At 42.2% G+C, this 25,923-nt stretch overlaps 12 protein-coding genes and 1 non-coding gene across 13 annotated transcripts; 2 read left to right on the plus strand and 11 right to left on the minus strand. All coding sequences in view use genetic code 12, as the record gives it.

Moving 5' to 3' along the window:
- Positions 1 to 90: 90 nt before the first annotated feature.
- On the minus strand, positions 91 to 1,143 carry CJI96_0004424 (membrane insertase OXA1; the record flags this gene model as incomplete). The annotated part of the gene is made up of 1 exon (XM_029036677.2): positions 91 to 1,143. The coding sequence occupies one exon, from the start codon at positions 1,141 to 1,143 to the stop codon at positions 91 to 93; it is 1,053 nt and encodes a 350-aa protein (XP_028888774.2).
- A 614-nt stretch (positions 1,144 to 1,757) lies between these two features.
- Positions 1,758 to 2,957, plus strand: CJI96_0004425 (uncharacterized protein; the record flags this gene model as incomplete). The annotated part of the gene is made up of 1 exon (XM_029036678.2): positions 1,758 to 2,957. The coding sequence occupies one exon, from the start codon at positions 1,758 to 1,760 to the stop codon at positions 2,955 to 2,957; it is 1,200 nt and encodes a 399-aa protein (XP_028888775.2).
- A 22-nt stretch (positions 2,958 to 2,979) lies between these two features.
- On the minus strand, positions 2,980 to 6,312 carry SMC6 (DNA repair protein SMC6; the record flags this gene model as incomplete). The annotated part of the gene is made up of 2 exons (XM_029036679.2): positions 2,980 to 6,174; positions 6,235 to 6,312. 2 exons carry the CDS (start codon positions 6,310 to 6,312, stop codon positions 2,980 to 2,982), a joined length of 3,273 nt encoding a protein of 1,090 aa, XP_028888776.2.
- A 405-nt stretch (positions 6,313 to 6,717) lies between these two features.
- Positions 6,718 to 8,662, minus strand: CJI96_0004427 (uncharacterized protein; the record flags this gene model as incomplete). Its single annotated transcript, XM_029036680.2, has 2 exons — positions 6,718 to 8,117; positions 8,494 to 8,662. The coding sequence occupies 2 exons, from the start codon at positions 8,660 to 8,662 to the stop codon at positions 6,718 to 6,720; spliced, it is 1,569 nt and encodes a 522-aa protein (XP_028888777.2).
- A 544-nt stretch (positions 8,663 to 9,206) lies between these two features.
- On the minus strand, positions 9,207 to 9,279 carry CJI96_0004428. The gene has a single exon. It is a non-coding gene; the product is annotated as a tRNA-Met (tRNA).
- A 620-nt stretch (positions 9,280 to 9,899) lies between these two features.
- CJI96_0004429 (uncharacterized protein) lies at positions 9,900 to 10,385 on the minus strand (the record flags this gene model as incomplete). Its single annotated transcript, XM_029036681.2, has 1 exon — positions 9,900 to 10,385. One exon carries the CDS (start codon positions 10,383 to 10,385, stop codon positions 9,900 to 9,902), a length of 486 nt encoding a protein of 161 aa, XP_028888778.2.
- A 730-nt stretch (positions 10,386 to 11,115) lies between these two features.
- Positions 11,116 to 12,129, minus strand: CJI96_0004430 (uncharacterized protein; the record flags this gene model as incomplete). The annotated part of the gene is made up of 1 exon (XM_029036682.2): positions 11,116 to 12,129. One exon carries the CDS (start codon positions 12,127 to 12,129, stop codon positions 11,116 to 11,118), a length of 1,014 nt encoding a protein of 337 aa, XP_028888779.2.
- A 330-nt stretch (positions 12,130 to 12,459) lies between these two features.
- Positions 12,460 to 14,499, minus strand: AFG1 (Afg1p; the record flags this gene model as incomplete). Its single annotated transcript, XM_029036683.2, has 1 exon — positions 12,460 to 14,499. One exon carries the CDS (start codon positions 14,497 to 14,499, stop codon positions 12,460 to 12,462), a length of 2,040 nt encoding a protein of 679 aa, XP_028888780.2.
- Positions 14,500 to 14,699: 200 nt separating this feature from the next.
- CJI96_0004432 (phosphatidylinositol-3-phosphatase YMR1) lies at positions 14,700 to 16,388 on the minus strand (the record flags this gene model as incomplete). Its single annotated transcript, XM_029036684.2, has 1 exon — positions 14,700 to 16,388. The coding sequence occupies one exon, from the start codon at positions 16,386 to 16,388 to the stop codon at positions 14,700 to 14,702; it is 1,689 nt and encodes a 562-aa protein (XP_028888781.2).
- Positions 16,389 to 17,130: 742 nt separating this feature from the next.
- Positions 17,131 to 18,705, minus strand: JIP5 (Jip5p; the record flags this gene model as incomplete). The annotated part of the gene is made up of 1 exon (XM_029036685.2): positions 17,131 to 18,705. The coding sequence occupies one exon, from the start codon at positions 18,703 to 18,705 to the stop codon at positions 17,131 to 17,133; it is 1,575 nt and encodes a 524-aa protein (XP_028888782.1).
- A 111-nt stretch (positions 18,706 to 18,816) lies between these two features.
- Positions 18,817 to 22,476, minus strand: CJI96_0004434 (oxysterol-binding protein related protein SWH1; the record flags this gene model as incomplete). Its single annotated transcript, XM_029036686.2, has 1 exon — positions 18,817 to 22,476. The coding sequence occupies one exon, from the start codon at positions 22,474 to 22,476 to the stop codon at positions 18,817 to 18,819; it is 3,660 nt and encodes a 1,219-aa protein (XP_028888783.2).
- Positions 22,477 to 23,853: 1,377 nt separating this feature from the next.
- Positions 23,854 to 24,759, plus strand: CJI96_0004435 (emp24/gp25L/p24 family protein; the record flags this gene model as incomplete). The annotated part of the gene is made up of 1 exon (XM_029036687.2): positions 23,854 to 24,759. One exon carries the CDS (start codon positions 23,854 to 23,856, stop codon positions 24,757 to 24,759), a length of 906 nt encoding a protein of 301 aa, XP_028888784.1.
- Positions 24,760 to 24,815: 56 nt separating this feature from the next.
- On the minus strand, positions 24,816 to 25,904 carry CJI96_0004436 (exosome non-catalytic core subunit RRP4; the record flags this gene model as incomplete). The annotated part of the gene is made up of 1 exon (XM_029036688.1): positions 24,816 to 25,904. The coding sequence occupies one exon, from the start codon at positions 25,902 to 25,904 to the stop codon at positions 24,816 to 24,818; it is 1,089 nt and encodes a 362-aa protein (XP_028888785.1).
- Between the last annotated feature and the right edge of the window lie 19 nt (positions 25,905 to 25,923).

Raw genomic sequence — 25,923 nt, forward strand, 5'->3', positions numbered from 1 at the left:
ATAACACAATACTACAGAACTTCAAGTATGGCCGATCATTTACACTGATGATTGATTCTATGTACAGTTTGATGAATACAAAAGAATTGTCTAATGTCTCTTGATAAATCCATCTCTCGAACTCAGACGAATCTTACGTTCAGCCTCCAACTTTTTATTGAGGTTTTCGGCATTCTTTTGTTGTAACTCCCGTTGCCTCTTCTTGAAGTCGGCAAACCATTCGCTAAAATTAGCTGGCTGCTGTTGCTGCGGTACCTTAGGAGGATCTGGTAGTTTGTAGTAGTTTCTGAACATCTTGCTTCGGAAGAAAAGGCCCTGCAAGAGGGACAAAATTGTATTGAAGGTAAGATAAATTGCCACAGCAGAAGAAAGCTTCATGGTCATCAAGAAACCAATAACGGGGAACACGTAGATATATTTCTTGAACATGGGATTCACCTGTGCATTACCAGTATCTCCACCCATTCTAAAGAAGGCAACAATTAAAAGCGCAGACAGAGCTTGTAAACCCAAATAAGGATCTGGTTGTGACAAATCAGTGAACCAAAGAGCACCTTGAGTTGTGAAGCCATCCACTGGGTGAGCAGCCATTTTTCTGAGGCCCTGGAAGATTCCGTATGCGAAAGGAAGTTGGGCGAAAGAGAGAAAAGAGGAACCCAAAGACACTCCATGCTCCTTCATAAGATCTTTTCTCTCTTTCATCAAGTTTGTTTTTTCAAAAATTGACTCTGCAGTACTAGCATCGTTCATGAGCTGCTTGAGCTTGGGTTGAATTGGGGCCATTTTAGCGTTGTTGACTGCAGCCTTGACGAAAAGCGGAAGAAGAACAACTCTTAGAAGTACTGTGCATGCCACTATTGTTCCCCACCAAGGCAACCCTGTGTAAACATGAACGTACTCAAAGTACGTCTCCATCAATGACGTTGGTCCCCAACCCTGAGCCATGCCGATGGAGTTTAAGTATCCCAATGTGTCTGAAGTGAGCTCTGGAGCATTATTCACAGATAAAAGTTGATTTTGGATCTCCGATGCCGAAGAGCTAACGTCGCTTTCGGCGATTTGTTTGGCAACTTCGGTTGCCGAACTTTGTGAATTGAATCGCACAGAAACCGGCGGAAGCGCCATAGAGAGTCTTGAAGACATTGGCGATACAAAAGTCCCTGGACGAGCAGTCAGCCTGAGTCCTAGGTGGAACAGAAGAGCCCTTCTCGAAGGTAACGCCTTCGACGCGAGGTTTCTGAACATTTCGTTGCTTTGAGTATGGCCAGTCTATTATCACTAGAAATGAGAAAATCTTGTGTCTCAATTTTTCATACGTACTGTACAAAATATCTCGAATACCATCCTTTGAAACACGATAAAACCTAGAGTTGAAATTTCATATGCTGAAACGTGGATATGGCGGATTCCTACGACGGTATTTGTCGATAAAGCTGAAGCCTATTTCATGGCTTGGAGGAGGACTGGTCGCTCCGGCAACTCAGGATGATCTAAAGCGGTTTTTAATAGAGTACCAGAATCTCTCCTCTAGCCAGCAAGATAGGATTACGTCGCAAGGCATTCATCCATCTTATTTAGCGAACATCAAATTAATCAATTTGCTAAACACCGGGGATAATATACTGACGTTCACTCATATCGCTCATAATTTAACCAAGAAGGATGGAGAAATACTCAGCAGTAATTTGATAGAAAGGTACATTGTCAAACTTATATCAACAGGGCAATTGTCCCCTGCCGTAACTCTCATTCATACAATGCTTGAGTCTGATAAATCGTCCTATGGTTTATCAAGGCAAACATGGTCGTTCCTTGCATCACGAGCCTGCGAATTAGGTGACCATGATGCGGCCACTTTGGTATATCATGAAATTATAGACCCTATAGAAGCTTACTTGGACCCCGCATTTAATGGATTGGACAATCCTCACGTCCCATTTCTACTATTCCCAGATATCTTGGCTCTGCTCGCCGTAATCTTCATGCACAACGGGAATCACGTTCCTGTTGTGGGCATTCAGCTGTACTTCAAGAAGTTCTACTCCTACTTTTGGCATCGTACCATTTACAGAACCATTGCATTAGCCAAAATCGAGTCTCAAGCAAAAGCTGGGCTCTTTTCAAGGGCATTATCAGATTTTGTGAGCTTGGCATGGCAACATAGGGGATACAGAGGACTTACAAAAGGAAGTGTAGTGGAACACAACTTGAAGTACGCGCTAGATAAAAATCAGAAGCTGAGACAGGAAGCGATCTTGGCTAGCAATGACCCTTTGAACGATTCGACTATTGAGTATAACAAGTACACACTTCCGGGAAAGACATTTCAGTCAATTTTTGATGGAGTCATTAGCATAGCTGATACTCCTTATTTTAACGAACTCATAAGGAGTAAAGTTAAGCAGGTAATAGCCGAACGCAGCTCAGTGACCGAACGGCTAGTCAATTTTATATCGTCAAATCATCATGGATTGACCACCCCAGTCGTTGCAGCTCTATGTTCGGATGGCCTAGTATTCGAGGCATGGGCCGTCGTTAATCAAGCAAGAGCATCGTTTCCTCGCGTACATAAGAAGGTATTTTTTCGAGGCGGCGAAGTCTTTGTGCAAATGTTCAAAGCTATCAAAGCCAAGTTTAACACTAGCGAGATTACAGCCTCTGAATTGAGACAACTCAGTGAACTTTTGCAGACATGTCGCAATATGTGCCTGGAGACATATGACCCTGGCTGGTCATATGAGTGTCGACTTGCTTGTTTGCAAGCTTTGCTCGCTTGTCCATCGTCTTTAGGACAGGAAATCAGGCTTTATTTGTATGAGTGGATCTCTGAGCATAAATCGCACTCTAGACTACAAAAGCCTCTTATAGCTTTGACTAAAACGGACTATGAAAAGTTGATTAGTATCAATGTTGGTGATACTATAATCTCCTGTGTATACCCTATATCCGAAAATTAGATTGATAATGATGCAGATGGTGTTACTCTTGTCTCGGTGGTTTGATCTGGTGAATCTTGACATCTTCACTCTCTCTGAGATCACCAACAGCTGTAATGTCTTGAGGTGTGATGAAAATGGATTGCGCGTTCGACGAACGAAGCTCGTGTATCAAGAGCCTAATTGCGATTGTACGGTTGACCGAATCCATGAATACGTCGAACTCATCCAATCCGCATACTCGGGGCTTCATAACTTTCCAGATACTGAGCAAGAAAGCAATCTGAGTAAAAGATTTTTCACCACCTGAAAGTGAAGATACCGTTCGCGTTTCCTTGTCATCTTTTGTTTGAACCTCTGTAAGAACTTTTTTGTTTGCAAAGTCAAATTCGAGTCTTCCTTTAAACCCTCGAAGAGCAAGACAATGTTCGAAAGACAGCTTTGCCCTAGTGAGTTTCTCTTTGATTGTGATATTGAGATTCTCAAACCTCGAGTTAAGATCATTCTCGAGGGTAATTCTGGCATTTTCCAATTCTGTGAGATTGTTCTCACACTTAGCTTTATTTGCTCTGGCCTCGAGAAGCTCATCCAGGATTTCCTCGAAGGACTTCCTATTACTCTTTTCAGATTCCTCGATTGCTTGCTGGATGTTCATGTACTCTGTCGTGATAGATTCTGTTGTATCTTTAGGAAGGATATTTGCCACCTCTCTTGTGCAACGACTTTGCGCTTGTTCTAATAGATCAGCCAATTTCAGCTCATCCTGTGCTTTTTTGTCCTCGCAAGCTTTAATTTCACTCTGAAGCTCTTCACACTTGACTCGGCTAGCTTCTATATCAGCCTTAATGTTGTCGATTTCTTCCTTCACGGAAGCTAGTTGCATTTTGATGGAAAGTAGTTGATCCTCAATCTCTTTACGCAGATTACGGGCAGTTTCGACAATAGCCTTCTTGGCTTTTTCGTTGCGCTTCGCTTCCTTTCCATTCTCTGCCACTTCAACAAACATACCCTCACGGGTCTTGATTTGGTTTCTTAACTTGTCAATTTGGGCTTCAAGACTCTGTATTCTCCCGTAATCACCCTCCTCCTGTACAAGTCTCTCTGTCGAGAAGATTTGGTTTTGGATATCCTTAAGATGCTGTCTTTTTTCGTTGTAGCTGCGTTGCAACTCTATCTTGCGTTTACTTAATGCCTCCCTTGCATTGTTCCTTTTCAACTGAATGCTGCTCTCCTCCTTTAGTAATTCTTCAAGCTCCCTTCGGAAGTTATCATCACTCGATGACTTTCCTGCAAGCTTGGGTAGGTCATTTGAATAGAAAACAGGGTCTCTTAGGATCGCCCCATTTCTTCCTCTTGCTATTCTGATGCCAGATTTCTTGTCATTGAGGCAGAATGCACTGCGAACTTCTGCTATCCTAGTAAGTTGTTCAGCAGATGATATAGCGTCACAAATAACAGTTTCTTCAATGTTACTCGAGTCAATGAGGGTATAAAGCACATCATTCACATGAATTTCAAGAGCGTCAAGTACGCTCACTGAATTCGGAACCTTAGTGGTGTTATAAGCGAAGCTCTCAAATTTTCTCACGATTATGCTCTTGAAAATCCGTCTTGACCTCATGAGTTCAGTCAAGAGCCTTCTATCGTGCTCATCACAGACGATGAATGAATCCAATGTTTTTTGCAAAAAGGCATTGATTAAGTCAGACCATCGACTGTAACTTTTTTTCACGCTCACGAAACATCCAACGGGACCAATAGGCTTCTTGTGCCAGCTAACTTCATTTTCGATTGCTCTTAGGAGATTTTGAATAGAGGGGCCAAATGCAGCGAATTTGTCGTTCTTTGTTCGTTGTATACTCCTTATTTTATCTTGTAAGCTTAGCTTTTGGCTTTTTACTACATTCAATTTTCTGTTGAGCTCCAATAGCTCGGGGGTTTCATCTTCAAGCTCAGTCAAAGCCTTATGAAGCTCGTCTCTTTGACTAGTGAGGGTTTGCTCTCTAGCTTTCAACATTGTGAGTCTCTCTTTCATCTGATCTTTGGAACCGCCGTTGATTTCATCAATCTTCTTTTGCTCTACCTCGATTTGCTTTGAATATTCCTCTATCTGTTTCGTGAAATCATCAACCTCCGTTTTGTAATTTGTAAGATCATTTCGAAGCTGTTGAGTGTGTCTTGTTGCTGCACTCGCGTTCTCTTCGGCTTGCTGTAGTTCGACCGACCTCAACTCAAGCTTTTCACGAATGGCGCCATGCTCCTTATTCAAATGGGTGAGCTTCTCCTCTTGAGTCGATAATGACGTCTCGAGGGCATTTCTGGAAGTATGGAGCAGTTGAATGGTTTCAAACTTTCTATCAATATCCTCCTGTTTCTTTCGTAGCCTTCTCTCCATCACGCCGACATTATACCAGTACATTTTCCCATTTATACGTTCTGACTGTTCCCTAAGGTTATGTGAATGCCTATACTTTTGATAAGTCCGCTCACATTCTTTATACTTTTGACATGCCTCTTCAAAATATTCTCTAGCAGACTTCAGCCTTTGCTGCAAAGCCATTATATTTCTAGATGCATCTTGATAATTCAGTAGAATTGATTGTATGTTTGTGCCTTCGCTGAAATGAGTAAACCTCGACAGTTCTGTGCTGCTTGCTATAAATTCACGAGCTTTATCTTGAGAGAGAAACGAAAGAGGGTTGTTCACCACGATGAAGAACTTCTGAAGTATCTCATCCAATGTTTTCTTTTTTGTAGACACGATAGCTCCACTCTCGTTTTTGATATAGTAGTTGTTAGAACCTTCACGTAAAAGCTTGCGTTCAACAATAATTTTGGAGCCGTATACGCTTCTCTCGAAGGAGTCGAAGCCGTCATTATCAATCTCCACGATGATTCGCGCAGTATTCTTTCCGTCCTTGATTAAACTCTTGATCGATGATCCACGATTTGTATCGGTCGCTTTAGCTCCGAGGCCAACGGAGATCCCGGTGATAATTGCACTCTTTCCTGAGCCATTTCTTCCAATAATGAAATTCATCTGCGGGCCAAAATCGAGCTCGAAGTGATCGTGACACATAAAATTCTTTAATATGATTTTTTTGATATAGCCTGCTTTATTACGGCGATAGGACTCGTCTTCGTCTTCGTGCTCATCGCCTGTATCCTCATCATCATTAATTTTACGTCTCTTTTGAGCTAACAACTGGGACATGTACTGTTCCGCAGACTGCCCTGACTGATAGTTAGTGATGAATTCCATTTAAAGTGTCTCAAAATTTCGGCTTGGTTCACATACGTCGACTTCGAAAGTTCTTTTGCGCGAATAGCCATCATCAGAACTTCCAAAACTTTCATCTGGTTCAGATGTAGTCATAAAGTTTAGCTGTGGTTCGAGAATGTGTTGATTTTGGATACTTAACGGCGTCGCGCACCCCAAACTACCGCAGGCAGCTGCATACTCATACAGAACCATGGTTTTAGACTTAATTCAGCTGGGAGATCTCAAAGGAGTCATCATCGTAAATAGCTTCTATCTTCTTTAGCTTATGAATTATCATAAGAAGAGGTTTTCTCAACAAATGGTTGAAAAGAGTCAAGAGCTTGTAATTGGCACCAGCTTTTGGTGCGCACAACCGCCAAAGAGCCAAAACTGCTTCTCGATCTTGCTCCATTTGTTAACTCTACAACCTTCCACTAAAATGATGATTTTATCTAAAATTAAGTCTATTAAAAAGCACATTGATATCATGGATGTCAAGTCGCTAGTGAACAAGAATGATCAGACATCTTGCAGAGATACTTTCCTGATGCTGTGGTCGTCAGCGGATGGTGATTCTTCGTGAGTGATATCAAGAATCAATTCTTTTTTCTCCAAAGCACGGAATTCTGAGCCAGTAGCTCTGCAGAACATATAAATCAAGCCAATTCTGAGCCCGGCAAACAAAAGGGCAAAGATGACACCTCCGCAAAATGTGACTGTGAAAGCGCCAAACGGACCCCAGTCCTCCGAGTTGTAGAGACCATTCCAAATAAGCATGAGTTTGCCACCTTCTTTGGCGCTGTCGTAGTAAACTGTACCAAAGACGAACACACCCAATAAAGCCCCAAGTCCACCAATCATGACGTCGATGCCCCTCAAAAACCAAAACGCTCTATCTGTGAGACCAAGGAAGATGCTTGGAATGATAGCCGCGGAAACCAAGTCTGCAATCAAATAAATCTGTAGAATGTCATCAGCAACTTTGACTGCTAGGACAATACATGGGATGATGACGAGCACAACCAACCCTCTAACCCATATCATTTTCAATTTGTTTCTGAAAACATCATTAGAAATAGTCGAGACCATAGCACTTTGCAACGAATCAAGTGTACATGTCGATAAGCAAATGACAAAAATCAAAACGAATGCTGAGAGCCATGCTGGCATCTTCGCTAACAAAATGAAAAAAGCGTTGTACCCGTTCTCGTCACCGACTGTAAGATCACCGGACCATACAGCTAGAAATCCTGTCGTGCCGACCAAAGTGCAAATGACGAAGGTAACAAATGCTGCGATAGAGCATCCGATCCACAAATCCTTGTTGCTCTTACTTGCAAAAGTTCTCAACCAAAAGCCAGCCATGAAGCAGTCATTGGTGAAGATCGCAACTGGCAAAATCCATACCAACTGCCATCCCAATTTGTTGGCTTTGAGCAAACCAGACGGATCCACCTGAGATGTATCAATGTTGATATAGGAGCCCATTCCTGCGGCACAGATAATAACCAAGATTATCACTAATGCGCCTTGAAAGTTGTCCGTTATAAAGCTGACTCTGAAGCCTCCAAAAGAGGTGTAGATCGTTGTGACGACACATTCTACAATCACAGCAGCCAAAGCATCGAGCCCTGTCAATGTTTCAATCGCACCACGAACAGCCGAAAGTTCACCTATGATGAACAAAAACATGGTAAGACAGGTGAAAAACGAAAGATATAACGAAGTAACAATACCATAACGTTGCCTTACCCATTCTGTGAAGACGAAGCCCTCAGGACATTTGCGACGAATGAGCGGACCAACTGAAGCAAACATAAGAATGGGTAGAGATCCCGAAAGGGTATAGACCAAAAGGCCATGAAGCCCACTCACGTTTCCAATCTGAGCATATGTCGTCAATATTCCACATCCCATCGCTGAATGTTAGCTAATACTAATAATCTACAACTTCCTACAGGTGCTGTGACACCACATTGGGTCACCGCTGAGATCAAAGGACGGATCGACAAATGTCGAATCTGTGAATATCAAGGGTTTTGACGAGGTATGGTGTCATGGTAGATTTGATAAAATCAAGGCTATCAAAGCGATCCTATTGTGAAAACAGGAATGCTTCTTATCAAAATGAGCTCAAAGTCACTGATTACCAGATGCAACATTAGCCTCCTCACACAAGTACTAACTTGATCAAGTCCGAACGGTATAATCTCAGCCTCTTCCATACTTAAATATAGAAGGTGCACCCGCTAGCAAGTTGCAATAAACAAAACATGAACGCAAACTAGAACATACCTGATGCGATGAAATTTACCGCAAGGGGAAGACCTCTTTGTGTGTTGTTACTGGACAAGAAATTACTTTGTTTGCCATATTTCCAAGCAAGTAGTAATCCCGTGAATAGCAAGAACACGTAGGTCATGTAAATAATGGCATTATAGCCAGGGGCATTAATAGAGCCCATTTCAATCGCTATACTTAAGAAGAAACGAGATTTGACGAAAGAATTAAAAAAATTCGCCCAAGTCCGATAATCTTATATAAGGCCGCCCGATGAAAAAGAAATTATTCGATATTCAGCTTTTAGTGATTATATGCATTCTTGCATAAATGTGCTTTGACTCTTTCTTCGCTATGCGCTTACAGGGAGGAGCTATCGAAGAACAAATCATCACCTTATGTTACACCCACGCATCGGATTGTGTGAGGCATCGGTAGGTTCACTTTCTTATTAGGCCATCCAGTCTTCACATTAAGGCGGATTTTAGAGTTGCAAAGAAACGAAGTATTCTCGTTGCAAAACCTGTTGTCCTTGTCTGACGTTGAAATACCCCTTGTTTACTGAGCACTTCGAAGGTCGTTACGTAGAAATCGGAGATGTCTGCTTTCTAGCTTCGCTTTAATGCAAAGCCCTCTTCCGATGATATCTTGAATGCCTGTGATGCCCCAATTCTTTTTTTGTACAAATTTATGGGTATGTTCTGTTTTCAAAAAAAAAAAAAGTTATTTGCTCCACGGGAGGTTCGAACTCTCGACCTTCAGATTATGAGACTGACGCTCTGCCTACTGAGCTAGTGAAGCAAATTACGTCCATTCTGTCGCGGAAAAAGTATATTCACGTACGTAGTCAAAAAAGTACTGCATATTGTGCATCCATTTCTTATGACCATTCTTTGCTCAGTTATTATCAGGTGCACGCTCCTTTCAATACGAAGGGCGAATAAGGGCCTAAGAAGACCACAAAAATTACCAGTTTCCCCAGCAAAAGGGTAGTGAATTCGGTTTTTTCAAAGGGGACGATGACAAATTTATAGTTGACTAACCCCTTGGACACACTGTCGTTCAAGCCATGAGCACAGGGCGCGGGAAACAATAGAGATGTTATGAAGTAAGGTATAATTTGGGTTTTAGTAAACAACAGAGTCTTACACAGCTGTAGGATGACTGTCTCTAAAAAGCGAAGCTGATTGGAGGGTTGTTTTCTACAACGATATAGTTTCTTTATTTTAATCAAAATATTAACTTTTTTTTTAAAAAAAAAAATAAAAGAAAAGAGAAAGAATAACTTCAATTGATGTGCCTGATTGTGTTTCGATTCTTACTTGCGTAATTCGGACCGACAGAGACCATGTGCGGGTATTCTTCTCAAAGCATGCGACTTGATTTGATTTAGAATAACTTGCTATCAATTCTATTTTTCATTAGAGGGAATTGGCTATCTCCTTCAACACTTCAAGTGCAAAAGCATGGTCCTCCTCTTGCTTGAGCCCACTTATAGTTAAAGCGGCGACAACTCCGTCAAAATTCTTGATTCTTATTGGTATGGAACCTCCATGAGCAGCATACTCAATACCACTGATGTAGAAAGCTTCTTCCAAACTCTTGCTTCCTTTCATTTGAAGCTTTTTGCCCATGTAGAAACTCGAGTAACCAAACCGAAATACAGTTTTCCGTTTCCTCTCGACCCAAATATCATTGTCTTTAGTAGTATTTGGCATTGACGGACTGTGAAAGTAGGTCGTTCCGTCTGCAGTGGTAACGTCAATTAGAATGGGTTTTCCAAGCTTTTTGTCGAGCGCCTTTTGCTTTGCCAAAATGCCAATCTTCCAAGCAACATCTGAGTCAAACCTTGAAAGTTGAACGTATTCCTCACGTAAAACTTCTTCTAGTGTCTTTTGGTCAGGCATTGGATGACGAGCAATTTTTAGAGTAGTAATAGAAAATAGCTTGAGCGTTGCAGAACTGTCTGCATTTTTTTGATCGCGGTGAACCAGGGTGTGAGAGTTGCAAGTGTCCACAATGTCCGCAATTTCGTGGATTATTAAACCTCAAAAAGATTGAGCACCCCCTTTGATTAATCACACCTCCGATATCTCCTCTGCATTGTCTCAGTAGCACTTTTTTCCAGATACTGGAATCTATCTCTACACCAACAAGCCTGCATAGATTTTACACCACGAGAACTTACGCTCGTCACTTCCTTCTTGGCCAGCATCTTCATTCGACATTCTTTCAACATGAAGCCTGTGGTATCCACGGGAAATGCGTACTTCTGTACGATATTGTCCGCTTTTGGTGTTGTCATTTTGTCAGTCATTGGATGGCTATTCAAAATTGGTCATGAATCAATGATGGGCTCCGTCAATGACCCCACCGATGGTGATGCCGTGGCACACACGGTATTTGGTGCTGTTTTTGTTTATTTAGCTTTCTTCGTTTTTTGTGGATGCCAGGTGCTCCTAATTCAGAAGGAAAACCGGATCAAGTTGTGATTCAGCAATCTTGATTTTTGACCCTTAGTTACATAAGTTAAACAGACATATAAGATAGAAAATTGAAAACATAGTTATGTTATGAAAACTGTCGATAAAATCACATATTCTACGTAGGACAATTACCCTCATAGAGAACTCAAATTTAAAGCTTGAATACGCTTTCCTTGCCACCCTTCCAAGTAACATTTCCACTCCAGTCGCAAATGTCAAAAACGAGAAGTCTGATACTTGTTAATTCCTCCTTTGTTGCTCCTAAATTGACTGCTCCTCTGACATGGCCCTTAAGTGTGGGTGGAACATCTTGCGGTATCAATGCTGCTACAACACAGAATGAGGTTTCCTTGGCGGGTATGATATCCTCGAAACTCAATATCGGCGAGTAGACATTGTGAATAGCATACTGCCACAAATCAGGATACGCGCTAAACATTTGGTTCTTCACCCGATTGCTGACTTTTCCGTAGATATTTTCCCAGAAAAGAGATCCACGAACGAAGTTGTCACTAATTTCCTTGCTATTGACTGATTTCTTGCAAATTGGTCCGTCGATCGTGTCTCTGGTATCAATCAGCTGATCTTCAAATCTAGTCCCTGCTACATCCTCTTGCACAATTGAAGACGAGTTGACGTGGCCAGGTTGAATGGTTGCTGGTCTCATGGCTTTGCTGGGTGCCCTCAAGGCCGTAGGGGTAACCTTATGTAAAGCCGTCAAAGCATTGATGGACTTCGGCAATCCAGCGATTGGGGCTATTTTCAAAAGGGCTTCTCTTATCCTTGCCGCGACTTGGATTTGAGCCGCGTTGATATCCTCTGTTCTTGAGTATTTGTAAGGAAGCGGGAATTTGTCATGATAAGTGTACGGAATCAAGATGTCAGGTAAATTAACACCAACCGCTGTGAATTCATCGAACTTCGCTGCAGACGAGATAGAGTCTTCTGCAAGCTTCAACAAGTAAGGATCGGTCAAGAGAGGCTTGTCTTGTGGATTCAGGGATTCTAGGAGTTGTTGCCTCAACGCAAAATGGAGCACTTTCCCAATTTCCTGGGGTTGGTTCACTACCGCCAATGCAGTGGAGGCGATTATGTACCAAGTGCTGTGAAGCGTTGGGTACTTGTACGCAAGTTTGACGAGTCTTTCAGCTGTGAGTACAACCATCATACGTTTAAACGATTAAGAGACACACAAGTACTACTCATAAATTGAGATCCAGTAGACGTATCATTATAGTCCTGCGCATGCACATGACTTAACCTCGGACGTAAAGAGGTGTTCGTTATGCACACCATATCACGCCTTCAAATTACATGTACTTGCATTCATGGATCAAAGATTATTGTCTTCTACTCCGAAATTATAGAATTACTTTTTTTTTCTTATATCATGGAACGTTGCATTCTTATTCTTGCCACGTGAAACTCTTATGAGTAGATTTTTTTGTGGGGAATTCATTGACGGAAAATGTTTTGCGCGAACAACCGGGATTATTCAGTTCTCTTTTCGCGTACTCCCACTTACCCACTTCTGTGCAATCTTGTCTTTTATCCTCTTGCGCTGGGCTGCAGTCCACGTCCCCAAAGCCCAGAAGTGTTGGATACTGGGAAAGCTGGGAGCTGCTTTGCGGTTGAATTCTGTGAACGTTACATTAAGCATGGCACTTGCATCTCGAGGAAGAATATTCTTGAGGGTCTGCTTCAACTCTTTTGGATGAAATCTAGCTTCCATGCCACTTTCAGTACTGTCCTTCTGTGTTCTGTAGTGGGATCTCGACTTAAGTTCATGTACTTCACTTTCATCAACGAGCTGCTCTTCCCATGGTCTCATGCTTTTATCGATGGGCGTCCATCGATCCGAGGCACGCCAATGATCTGATCCTACCATTTCGGAAATCCTCGACACTGCTCTCTTGTAAGCGAATTTCTCGTCTTCACCAGTGAAAGCTCTTGTGTTACTAAAGTTGACAGTATTACTTCTCTCTGTACTCATATCCTCGAACTCTTTCGCATATTCCTGATCATAAGAGGAAATGTTCGGTCTGTATGGGTTCATCGTGGCAATAGCAGTTTTAGCAAACATCTCCTCCTGTTGTACGGCAGTATAGTTGTCCTCCAAATTTCCGTTTTCTTCAGGAAAAAATAGTTTATCGATCTCTGCTTCACTGCGCATAAAGAATTGACACTTCGCTTCATATAAAGCATCCAAGAGCGTTATGAATCGCCTAGCTTCATTCTTCATCTTTGTGGTCATCACGGGAACATTGTCGACTATCACTGTCCTAAAGACAGAGGCAAGCGAGATGTAGTCGGACGAGGAAAAAAGCCCACGGCATATATAATCAAAATCCAAATAGCAAACAGTTTGGTCATTGAATGTGTGAGGAATATATGATTGTCTATTGTAGACCAGTATGGAAGCAGGCTGCAGGTCCAAGTCTGTAATCTTCACTTTCGAATCCATCAAAGGAGATGAATTGTCGATCTCGAGAGCAACGCTTTTGACTAATCGATTCCACTCACGTTCATGATCCTTGTCATTCGCTTTCACTACGAGATTCTTAGTGTTAGACAGTTTTTCAGCGAGGTGCAGCCTATAGTCCCTTGCTGACTTCATATCCACGCTAACACATCTGGATCCCAAAATTCCCACAAATGACTTAAAACGAGATTTGTTGAATTCATTAGAGTATAGCTCTTCTGGTAGCTTGTTGCTTGTTGCCACAAGGACACCACCCATCTTGAAGTAGTATGTAAATAAAATACGCACAATCTGCGCTGAGGCAACATCAGGAAGCATAAATTCGTCAAGTAAAAAAATTGTGCTTTTTTTTATCATCTTTTGGGCTATTTCGAATAAGATAAACTCGTTCTCCATTGTCATCCTGTGCTTTCCGTATAACGATGCTGTTAACATTCGTTCCTTCTGAATCCGGTGAATTTCTCCAAACACCCAGAGGATAAAATTATTGTAATGCCAGCGCATCTTCGATTGGTGTGGAAGCGAATTTGCAAAAATATCCATCAACATAGACTTGCCACATCCCACCTCCCCGTTCACAAGAAGACCCTGCGGCGCTGCAATGTTGTGTAATTCTTCTTCGTCTGTCATATACCTCACCAATTCTTTCTTTTGAGCATCGATGTCTTTCCTGAACCATCCTTTGATTCTATAGAACGGTTGGTTTCTAATAGACTTTAAAGCCAGTGATTCTTCCGCTTGTCTAATCTCTAATTTTCGAAGAAGAAGCGAAATACGTATGGCAATGCTATCGGGAGGTTTGTAGTCTATAACTCTATAATAAAGTTTCTGAAACTCTTTCATCACCCGTATCTGTGCCTCGTCTCTTTCAAGAAGGTTGGCGGAAACATAAGTTTGGTAGATCACGTAAGGATCAGTGATTACCACCGAGTTTGACTTTTCAAGCGAGCTGCCTGCCAGAAACCGGGGTAACCTTCCATCTACACCCTGTGGTCCTGTAGTATATATACTGTAGAGCCTTTGAGTGGTTCGACTGATGTTTTTGAGTTTCATTCTCGAAGTTCGTTTAGGGAATGTCAGAAAAGTTCAGACAAGAACCTTAGCGAAGGGCCGGCCGGGAAATAAAGGATGCGCGTTTATTTCCCAGGACTGTATATCAACACAGCAACGATTAGATCTTTTTGATTAGATAATGCATCACCCTCATCAGTTGATACAATTGTGTGAGCTAATTTTAATGCATTCATGCAATGCTAGTTCATGGAACTAGAGCCGGAGTCTGGCGAGGTTTCTTTCAAAGATAAACGAGCAAACTTCTTCTGCAATGAATTGGAGAGCCCATTCATCTCCTCATCTGAACGACCGTAAAGCTCGAACCACCATTTAACTTCCGAATAGTTGAAGAATAAAACTTCCAGATTAGTCTTCTCATGATAATTTGCGTTTAAAAACTCCTGTGGCCTTGATAAAAAGTAATCCCAAACAGATACTGTTGAATCCTTCGTCCGGAGCACTTGCTTGGCCTCATACTCTGAATCACAGAGAAATGTACCATATTGACACGAATAGTGATGATAAAATAGTCTTTTAAGAAAGCGAGTGTTAAACTCAAATTTTTCGGGATGTTGGCGAAGGATTTGATACACGCAATCAAGGAATTGATGAAAGATGGGAGACCTTTCGCTACTACCGTTGTACGATGTGGGCGATGCGCCGTTTAATCTTGAATCACCATCGCGTTCCGATGTTGCAGTAGCAGCTGCTGCTGATGCTGCTGCTGCTGCCGACGCAGTATTCTTAATATGTGTTGCAGCCTTCAGCAAAAAGGTCGTCATGGATACTTTAGTTCCCATAGAAGTAGGTATCCGAGATACAGGTGTGGTGGAATTGGGTAGTTTAGACTCATCTCCATCATTTTGGCTTTCTTCCATCCCACTCTCTTTCATTGGCAAGGCTGCTCCAATACATGCACCATGATCTGCTCTCGTAGCAAATTTAAACCCCAAACTTAACCATTCTTTTTCAACAAGAACCATGAAGCCTTCTATCGTGCGGTAATATGGGTCCAAACATAGCTGCAGCAAAGCGGAAACCTGCGATGTCCTGTCCCAGCCATCCGAACAATGTATCAAAACGTTCGTATTGTTTAAATGAACTGACTTGGTGATTCGATCAACCGCCTGTAAAATAATCGATAACCGATGAAGCCATTGAGTTTTGGTCAACAATTGCTGCAATGAAGGGAAGTGGATGCTATCAGTTGTATTCGTTGAAATGGGGTATTTGTCGAGGTCACTGAGAACACTCACTAGCTTGTTTAACGAGTCACGCATTACGTGGATGTTGTCAATGTTGCAGAAGATCTTCTCGACCTTTTGAGTTGGCTGCGGCCTGCCGTCTGCCAGAGCTTCGTCATGCTTCTTCGCTCTATAATTATCAATTATCTCCGTTCCCGCTCCCAAGGCATGCTGAGCCATAGCGTTAGTTATTGGTCTTAAATCGACAATTAGATTTCTTTGAGGCTGTTCAATAAGAGCCGAAGCTCCACGAATACCTGATTTGCATTCACGTTCCTGAGTTCTAAAAATCTCCTCAACTAGCTTCTCATCCTGAAGTGATCGATTTTGAAAGTTTAATCCCACTAAAGGCTGAGCGCAACGTGCAATAATATTCCCATTCGGGCAAAGTCTATGCTTATATACAACAACGGGAATTCTCTGCTTCAGCCTGAATTTACCTGCGTGTTGCAATACAGAATCTGACACCGAAGATGGAACTAGAAGCATTTGTGGATATGATATACAGAGCTTGTAATCCACGTTGATTTCTGAAAGACGCCAGTATGACGTTCCGCCATCACTTGATAGAAGATTCTGTCGTTTAAACTCTTTTACAGGGTCGTATAGATTCCAACCTTTGCGTTGCAATTTCGATTCCATCATATTTGGTCTGTAGTCAAATGCGTAGAAATCCCTCTTCAGACCACTTCCCTTCGCAATATTTACCAACCTGCTGATTTTTTCAAAAGCTTCAACGCATGTAGGGTCATTTCTGAAGTCGAAGGAGTAATAAGTAAAATCTTTGCAAAAGACTTTGATGTGTGATACCAGATACGTATCGAAATCGTCGATCTTCGGCGATGAGAGAGCGGTCGAGTCAGGATTCAAAAAGCTGATCTGATTTGAGCTCATCCAAGACGGTCCTCTTGATTTACTTATCTTTTCTATCACAGGATAGCAAATCCAGATTTCCCTCCATTTATCCAGATTGAGATCCTGACGGAAGGTAAATACCATATGATGCCTCGATAGAAGGAGAGAACCTTCAATGTAATGACCGCGTCTTGTCAATAGCACATTTTCCAAAGAAAACACCTTCTGGCTGTTCATGGGCACTCGATATATAGGATGGTTTTATGGATGGTGTCAGCCCTATTTAATCGACATTGATATCTCCAATCCTGTCCACAATGGCGTTGCGAAACTTCCTCGACACATTGTGAACATATGCATGTTATCTTTACGTGGAATAGACTTCGTTTGACACACTGTAACAAACGCCTTTCGAAACGGATAATTATATATATATTGGAATATGGCTGAACAATTAAGATCCTCTACACAGTGGTTCGTCTGTAAAGATGTGCTTCACAATTGCGAGGACACCCACCTCACAGAAACCGCTTCACAAGCCATCAAATTTTTGTATGCCACTCTTTGAAGCCTTTGATGTTTTGCTTGAAACCTTCTTCAGTTCGGACGCCTTAGAAGAAATTGAGTTTTTCGTAGATTCACCGATGTGTTCCGGTCTAGCTTTCTTCGATTGTGTAAAACGCTCCGATACCTCGCGTCTCTTCTTGGCAAGTTGCATGTTTTCACCTTCATCATGAGGATCACTTTGATTGCAAAACGTTTCCAGTCTCCTTTCATTTTCTTTTTTACCATCTGAGCTTAGAGGAGGTTGCTTTAAACCCTCTGCACCATATGAATCAGCGTTTTCTGACAGAGATGAGCAGTCCAAATCCTCTTCGCTGGAGCTATCCGTACTACTCTCAACGACACTCACGTCGCTGTCATCATTATCAGAATCAGTGTCCGCTCCTTTACTCCAGATTTTCAACCCCTCCATCCCTGAACTGACGAGTCTGTACTTGTAATCGATGTCTAGGCAACCGACTTCGTCGATACCCCCAAGCTTGCCCATGGTGGCTGAATGTACCCTAGTTTCAACAACCTTAGATTTTTTGTAGTCCACTTTGTGAAGCAACCCCTCGCTATCACCACACCAAACGCAATTAAGCTCACTATTCTCACCGTTCATGGTGGGCATTATTACATCAATCGATGCATTTTTATTGACTTTAATGCGCAGTATCTGATCCGATAATCTGTTGACAGAATTCTTCCAAATAGTTACAATTCCTTCCCCATGAGATACTAACACTGTATCATTCCCGTTTTTATCATAGAATTCATTTGGGTAGCACATCGAAAGAAGCTCATCTGACTGGTCATCTGACTGAGTGATTAAGCCTTTTCTGATATCAAAATGTGCAAGTGTCGTCGACCCAAGCGTCAAATAATGATATGGGGATATAGCAGGCATTGGTAAAATTTTGTTGATCGAGTCTTCGTGTAGCTGCGCCAATTTGAACTTTAGTGAATTCCCTCGTAGTTCATTACTATCGAACACAAGAACCTGTCCATTTTCTGTCCCTGCGAGTAAAAACGGATGTGATGTAGACATCTGTAACGTGGTGACTGCTTCTTTTGAATCGTCATAATGCGGTGAGAGATTAGACTTCCCTATAACTTTTCCTGTTTCGGTATTTGCCCTCTTTATGATGTGGTCCGTGCCAACAGAAAAAATTGACTCTCCGACTACATCTTCACGACAGTCGAAGATCACGGAACGACATGAGCCCTGATGTCTTCTGGTTTTCCAGACAACGTCAACAGTGGAATTTGAATCGCTGTGGTCAACCTCAGTCCACCACTTCTTTTTTAGTTGGGAGATTGTAAAATCTTCTTTGTTTATTCTGTTGAATGCGCTTTTTGCGCTCCACAAGGATTCCTCAAGAGCTTCATCGTCGTATCTATGACAAAAGACATGTCCAGTAGCAAGACCAGAAACTAGAAGAGGTTCTGTGGGGTGCGCAGCACTTGAGAATAGGGGTTCATTGTAATTGATCTGTAATATCGGAGGGCTTTTGGACTCAAGGTCTTCTAATTTAGATAGCTTTCTCGATCTCCTCACCATTGACAGGAAATTGCTGAGGTTTAGAGGAGGCAATTGTCTACGCGATGTGCTCTACAAATGCATTCAATTGCAAACCCTTATATGCAGGTCAAGCCAACTGTGCTTCCGCTTCTAAAATATATCACCAGTATCGCCAAGCTTCTTTTCCTTCCGCAATTTCCAGTACTGATCGTTGAAGTGCCAATACTCATCTCCAGTAATTGGGTGCTTGCTCCTAATAAACCAATTAGGTTTGTATGTGATACGATTCGCTTCCCTCTGTCTTCTCGCTGCTCTCTGTTTTTCCTCCACTCTGTGCTTCTCATTAGAGGCTTCATCATAACGTCCGTCTTCCATTGCTCTCTGGTCTGGCCTTAATCTTGTGTCCGTTGGTGGTAACCATGGTCTCAACGTTTCGGGGAGATCGTTTAAGGTGAGAGCAAAAGAGGTCAAATTAAAGGGAACCTTGGGTCTTGGCGCTGCCTGCCATACGAGAAACTTGGCTCCGCTGTACGGATCTTGAGTAGCCTTGATATCCTGGGTTTCAACTAAAGACTCGCGCCTCCCTTTCTCATTTGCGTCGCTGACCTTACGAGCATATATTTTCAGGTTCCAGTGTCCACCTATGGCCCAATGAGCATTACCCTTTTTGTCCAAAACATAACCAGACAACTGATAGGCGGAAGAGGCTTTCCATCCCCTTTGTTTCATATCCACTATGATCACATCTCCAGTTGTGTGATTAGTGACCTCCATCTTTCCATAGTTATCCACAGTCGGATTCCCAACTATAATTCCAACAACCGAGGTGTTCACCTTTTTCCAGCTGTAGAGTTCTTCGTTAACTTTCTCACCATTGACATCAATCACACCATTGTCTGGTCTCACGGCACAAAACATCTTACCCAAATGTTTGAAATCAAACGACCTGCCCCTGAACTGAGAGTCAACAGCATTCTCCCCATAGTAATCCCACTTTGGTGACTGAGCAGTACAAGCACTGATGGGGGGATGATGACTGACTTGTTCGGAAATCAATCTGAAGTTTTGATCTGGACGAGCATACTCAAAAGTCTCGCCTAAAAGAGGATTGAAAGGTTTTGCTATTCTGTTAATCGTAGACGCATACTCCGACGCTGCGAAAGCCGCGACATAAACCATTCTAAGGGTAGAATCCTCAATAGCGGCAGCCTTCTGAAGCAAGTCGTTGTACTCAATATCCTCGGCTAGTCGTTGGAGTAACGATGTGCACTCGTTGAACGAGACCGGTAAGGTCATCCTAGTCATATCCTTACCAATCATTGACTTCAAGATGCCCCATAAACCAACTTTAGGCCTATTATCCTCATCATATGCGAGTCTAGTTCTAGGAGGCTTTTCATAACCGAGAAAGGATCCCTCATCCAAGAGTGTCTTAAGAACCTTTTCTTGTGAAATGTTACTTACATCACTTAATCTGACAATCTCGAGTTCCGGCTGTCCAGAAATTTTGGCTGCCTTGGTGCTTTCCTCTGGGATATCCTTGTTGGCCGTAAGAGAAACATGCTCATTTGCATCACTCAAAGCCTTATCATCCTCTTTTTCATCAACTGTTCCCTCAATGGTTTCCGGTTGTGATATCATTTGAGAGTTTGATTGTGGCAAACCAAAGGTAGTGACCTCTGGTGTTCCCGCAGACTCATCAAACTCATCAGCATCAAAATATTCGTCGTCTGAGTCGTGGAAAATCTCTTCTAAAAGGGCCGAGTCTTCCGCCGGCAAATCGACTCCGTGCGCGGAACCGGATCCAGATCCAGTTGTGCCACTTGGTGGAGGGTTTTGCGGTACTGCCGTAAAGAATCCATTAGCCAGCTCATTCGAAACTTGAGGTGATGAGATTCCCCTGGACTCGAGCAATTTCCGAATTCTGTACTTCTTGCCCTCGAATTGAGCCAAAGTCTCCTCTCGTTTTTGGATTTCGTTTTCAAGTTGGCGAATTGAATTTTCCCAAAGCTTGTTCACTTCTTCTTGACGCTCAATACGTTTAAGAAGCTTGCGTTCACGTATTTGCACCAGCTGGTCGTACTGTTCAATCAAGGCATGAACGTTGGAAAGTGTTTTGAGACCAATATCGTAAGGTTCCCTATCAATGCGATCACCAATGGCCCGAAACAAATCTATGAGACTGGAGACCTCTATGAGAAGTGATCTTTTTACAGCAATCATACCATCTCTTGTCATCCTAGCTTCTGAAATGGGATCGCCATCGCTATTATGCGCAGAAATTGTCTCAGAGTCCTCCGAATCGTGCGCATAATCTAAATCAAAATCAAAATCTTCCCTCGTTAAGACAGAATGTGTTTCATCAAAACTCTTGCGAGGATCTGTAGTCTTGTTCTCCTTAATTTTCCCCAAGTTGGGTGACGTAGTGCTACTTCCTGTCGGAACCTTCTGTTCTGCTCCAATTGATGATGAGATTTCCTCGTGCTCCGAGCCAGTAAATGAGTTCAAGGATACTTGGCTCGCATTCCTCTTGTGTTTGGAGCGCCTTGGGAGATGAAGAAGCTTTTTCTTTTTCTCTTCTTCAGCACCGTGGAAGTTCCTCTCATCGAGAGAGGGTCTAGTGCCTTCCTCTAATGATGAACGATTCAAACTAACATCAGTTCCAGCAACTGAGCTGGAAGCGGTTTCCGTTGAGCTTGGGACGACTTTTCGTTTCTGTCTGAGGTTATCCTTCGAGACAGTGATTGCATTTTGCAAAGTCCACACCCAGCGATTGGTCTCGACAGGGTGATTGGCCTTTAAATGCCACTTTATACCATTCTTCCCTATGATCTCAAATTTGAGTTTTTCAGATGAGTCAAGATGCAAGGTGGCGAATCCGAGATTTAATGACCCTCGACATGCATTATTTGTATCATTCTGATCAGTATAATACGATAGAATTCCAAACTGATCCAAAACAAAATAACGCAATTTGTAACCGGAAGCAAAATTTGTCCATTTTCTCAAATATCCCTTGTAGGTTGGAGATGCTCCTGTCCTCATTGGATTGCTTGAACTGACAACCGAGTCCATGATATTCAGCTCCTTGGAAGCATGCTTCAAGAGCTTTTTGATAGGATCATTTCTGCTCACTAAATCGATAGGCAACTTACCGCGCTTGTCGCGCTTGAAAGGGTCACCACCATGTTTAAGAATCCATTCACACATTTGAAAGTCTTCTTTGCTGATGAACTCATGCAAAACGGTATTCCCAGTCTCAGGATCTGCTCCGTTGATGTCTAGTAGCTCAGCTGCTCGTGGATTGAAAACAAGAAGCTTTTCCAAGCTTTCAAAGTCTCTAGCGCTAAAATATTGACGTAATTGAGTTGCCGCTTTTTCAACAAACTTTGCTCTTTCAAATTGCATCAACTGTGCTATATTGGCGTCCTTCGCAAGCTCCACTGGTTGTTTGTTTTCGGCATTCACAACAGTATCATTGATGTCTGGTAATGATAATAAGTATTTCACAACATTGAATCGAGATGAGCCAGCAGCTAAATGCAATGGTGTGTTTCCGTCCTCGTCTTGTGCGTTTACGTCAAGATTTTGATCATTTTTTTCCACTAAGCTTTGAAGTGTTGCCAAAGGAGCAACTTGTACAGCATAATGAAGAATTGTTTCTCTTAACCGTATTAATTCAGCATTATCGACAATAGAGTCAACGGATTCAAGCTGTTTGACAACAGACTCAATCTTTGCCTCGTCACCAGCTCTAAGCGCATCAATAAGTTTGAGCCTCAATAACGAAGCGTTAAGGTGTGAAGACATATGATGCTTTATATCTATTTTCAAATACCCAAGATGAATGTGGTATCTTGAAGGGTATTTTAAGATGCTACAGGAAGCAACTCACCTCCTCGCGAGCAAGTTTGGCACTCCATATAACACGTGACTCGAGTATAGAGGCTGTGAGAGCAGCAATATTGACCCCTCATCGGGGAGCCCGGAATTAGGACCCCAATTTGCGATACACTAGGCTGCAAATTTGGAGAGCAAGCCGGCTACACGAAGTCGCTGCTGGAATAAAATAAGGGCACTGTTGAGTAAACCACTTAAAGACCGGACGTCATTATCGGCGGCAATATGTTCAGCTTTACTAGTATATACAATGATTACGAATAATATTCTTCAACTAGCTAACTCCTCGCTTCCCTTTAACCTAAGGAATGCTTGCAAGGGTCCATTTTCAATCTAGTCTTTGAACGTTTGTTCCCTTGTGAAGAGTCGTGCTCAAGTTTGCCAAAACTATAAGAGATTACTGATTTTAATTTGGAAGGGAACGATAAAATATCTGAAGACATACATTGAATGAGGTCTCTCTCTCCATTATAGTGGTTCACTGTAGATTTGCGATATGTAGTATCCGACGATATTCAGGTTGCATTCGAACGCTTCGATTCGATAAGCGTAGTGGAGGATAAATATTGATAGAGGAATGCCATATCACAGGAGAAACAATCCGTTTAGAGTCGGAAAAATCTCGCTAGAAAACACGAGGTCTTCGATAATTGATTTTTTTGTTGGATACCGCATTGAGGTAATTGAAAGTATGCATGTCTCACAAATCTTGCAAAGGTTTGATGGGTGTAGGCAAATGAACAAGAAACGAGAGAAGAAGAGATATATAAGCACAATCGAGGATCAAGAATTGTGAAATGACGAAAAGTCTGAGTTTAAATCGAGTGAATGCTGGGGAGAATTGAGAGATCTTTTATACAATCTCAGTTTCAAAATAGCTTGATTTCCTACCTGATAGGGTAAGCCATAGCTTAAGTACAGGTACACTCAATACACATCTCGCGATCCATTTCAGGTGTGTGATCTTTTTTCGACACCTGGTCGAGTTTTGAACAAAAAAAAAATCATTATTCCAAACCCCACGTCAAATTTAAGTGGGCAGTTCGTTCGAGAAGGAGTCTTTGTTCTTTCATATATACCAAGGGCCTTTATTTAATTTTATATTGTGCATTTTTCTTTTACATGCGGCCGAGCATATCACTTCGCTTATAGAGGCTGGCCTGGGTTTTACTTTGCAATAAAAATAAAAGAATAGGAAAAAGGGAACCAGAAGAATCACTGGAAGGCGTGCACTGAAGCTTTTTTCGCCTATTCAACTCTCCTGTCCTCTTTTGCGTCCAAGAACCCATGCATTGCAAATCGTCGTTCAAATCATGGGTGGTCGTCTTTAGCATCCTTGTCTTTCTGACGGTCACATCTTCCATAGGCATTACTGTTCCAGCTATAAGCTCAGCCAATGTGAAACTGCTATCATCATCCAGAAACTTACTCAACTGTGTCGGCTATAGAGCGTCGAAAGATGACTTGATATTTGTACATTTGAAGACCGGTGAGAGACAGACCTCCCAAAAATTGAATTTGAGGGTGCTTGACTGTGACAATAATGTGCTTCGAGCTGCAAATGACATAGTTGGTGATTTATCCTTCATTTTCACTAACCTCAATAGCCCACTACAAATCGCAGATGACCACCATTTTAATTTTCTAGATAGATTCAATCCAAGACGAGATAGAGCTCGTAAGGATAAGACTGAAGTGAAGTATGGAGAGCTTTTGGATTCCTTTGCGGAAAGTTCCTTAGTCTACATATGCTTCGATAACGTTTTCTACGACAGGTCGTGGAGCTTCAAGCAACAAACTCGTGATATTGATCTTCGCGTACAGATAAAAAACGCTAGTACAGTGCTGAATGTCAATTACAACGAGTTTGCCAAATACTTTTCAAGAATCTCGCTCGCTGAAGACAGAGGTACAAGTTCTGCAATCACTAAACTTGAGTTCACAGAAGAAGACTTTGAAGAAGCAACAAGCATGCTCACTGCACAGTTAGATAAAGTCAGCGAGCAACTCAAAAGTTCCGAGAGAATTTTGAATACCTTAAAGGAGCATGAGTCTCATCTTCGTGATGTAAATGAGGCGATCTTCGCAAAATACACAACAACGTCCATTGCTGTCCTTTTGTCCATAGTTATCTTTGGTTTGTTGCAGATTACATTTTTTAAAGTCTATTTGAAGCGCAAACGGATATTATAGTTATGGCATTATATCATTGTCACCCCAGATTAGTAAACATATCTATCGCGAAAACTTTAATCTATATGAGGGTCTCCCGATCCTCTCATTCTTTCATTTTCAAGAATGTCCTGACAAATGCTTTCTTGAGCTTCGCGCTCGATGAGACTACCAGAGTCTGAATACATCATACTTCCCTCGTAGCCCATTCTAATTCTGGGTTCGGTGATGCCAAGTTCACATGCTGCTAGCGCTTTTATGACATTGTAGTACCGAGATATCGTATTGCGAGAAGTTTCGTTGATACTCGGGTCGTTTCTGTCGCTGTATATTTCCCACGAAGAGCCTTCTTCTAATTTTGTGATAGCCACACCTCCCTGTCCAGGAGTATAGGAATCAGTGGAAGCTAAGGGCAATTTGCCGCCTCCGGATTCCGTCTTCGAAAACCCTGACTGCAAAGTCTTGCTCAACCATATAAACCCGTTCATGCCAATCACTATGCTTACGCTTCCTGGCATATCAAATGAGTGATTCTTCTGCTTGATGATCAAACTGGAAGGTACCTTTAAAAATACTCCATTTCTCAACTTCCCATACTTTAGCGATCTTGTATGTAATGATGCTAATCCGTTGTTGAATATAGTTTGCACTTCTGCATTGAGCAAATCACCTTCCTTCAAGAAGGTCCTCATCTGCAATTCGTCATTTTCAGATTTTCTTCTCAATATGCCACCCGGTAAATTTACTGATCCGAGCATCAACACAGCATCCTGTTTTGCACCTATATCAACTTTCCACCTTTTCTGACCCACTTCTGTGATTCGGCCGACTACGTGATCTCCTGTCTCGGGTTCATATCTACCACGCAATGGAATGACGCTCAAAAGCCGATTCACCCGAGCAATATTCCCTGCAACAGCAGAATAAGTCATGTTATCCAAAAAGTAAACACCGTGTCCCTTCATCCAAATGGGATCATTCGTTATTAATTCACCGGGGGTTACCACAGAGGACACAGCCTTGCGATTGCTTGTTGAGAGCCGGTCTTCTTGCGACTCAAACTTTGCAGTGGTATCTGTTTCCGAGTCCATGTCAGCTTCTGAGTTCAAATCAAGAGAAAGATCATCTCTCAGAGGTCGAGAAATGGTAATCACCGCGTCCAGCATGTATTTCTCTAAGGGTACG

The sequence above is a fragment of the Candidozyma auris genome, chromosome 5 (genome assembly GCF_003013715.1).
Source record: "Candidozyma auris chromosome 5, complete sequence".
NCBI classification, from domain to species: domain Eukaryota; kingdom Fungi; phylum Ascomycota; class Pichiomycetes; order Serinales; family Metschnikowiaceae; genus Candidozyma; species Candidozyma auris.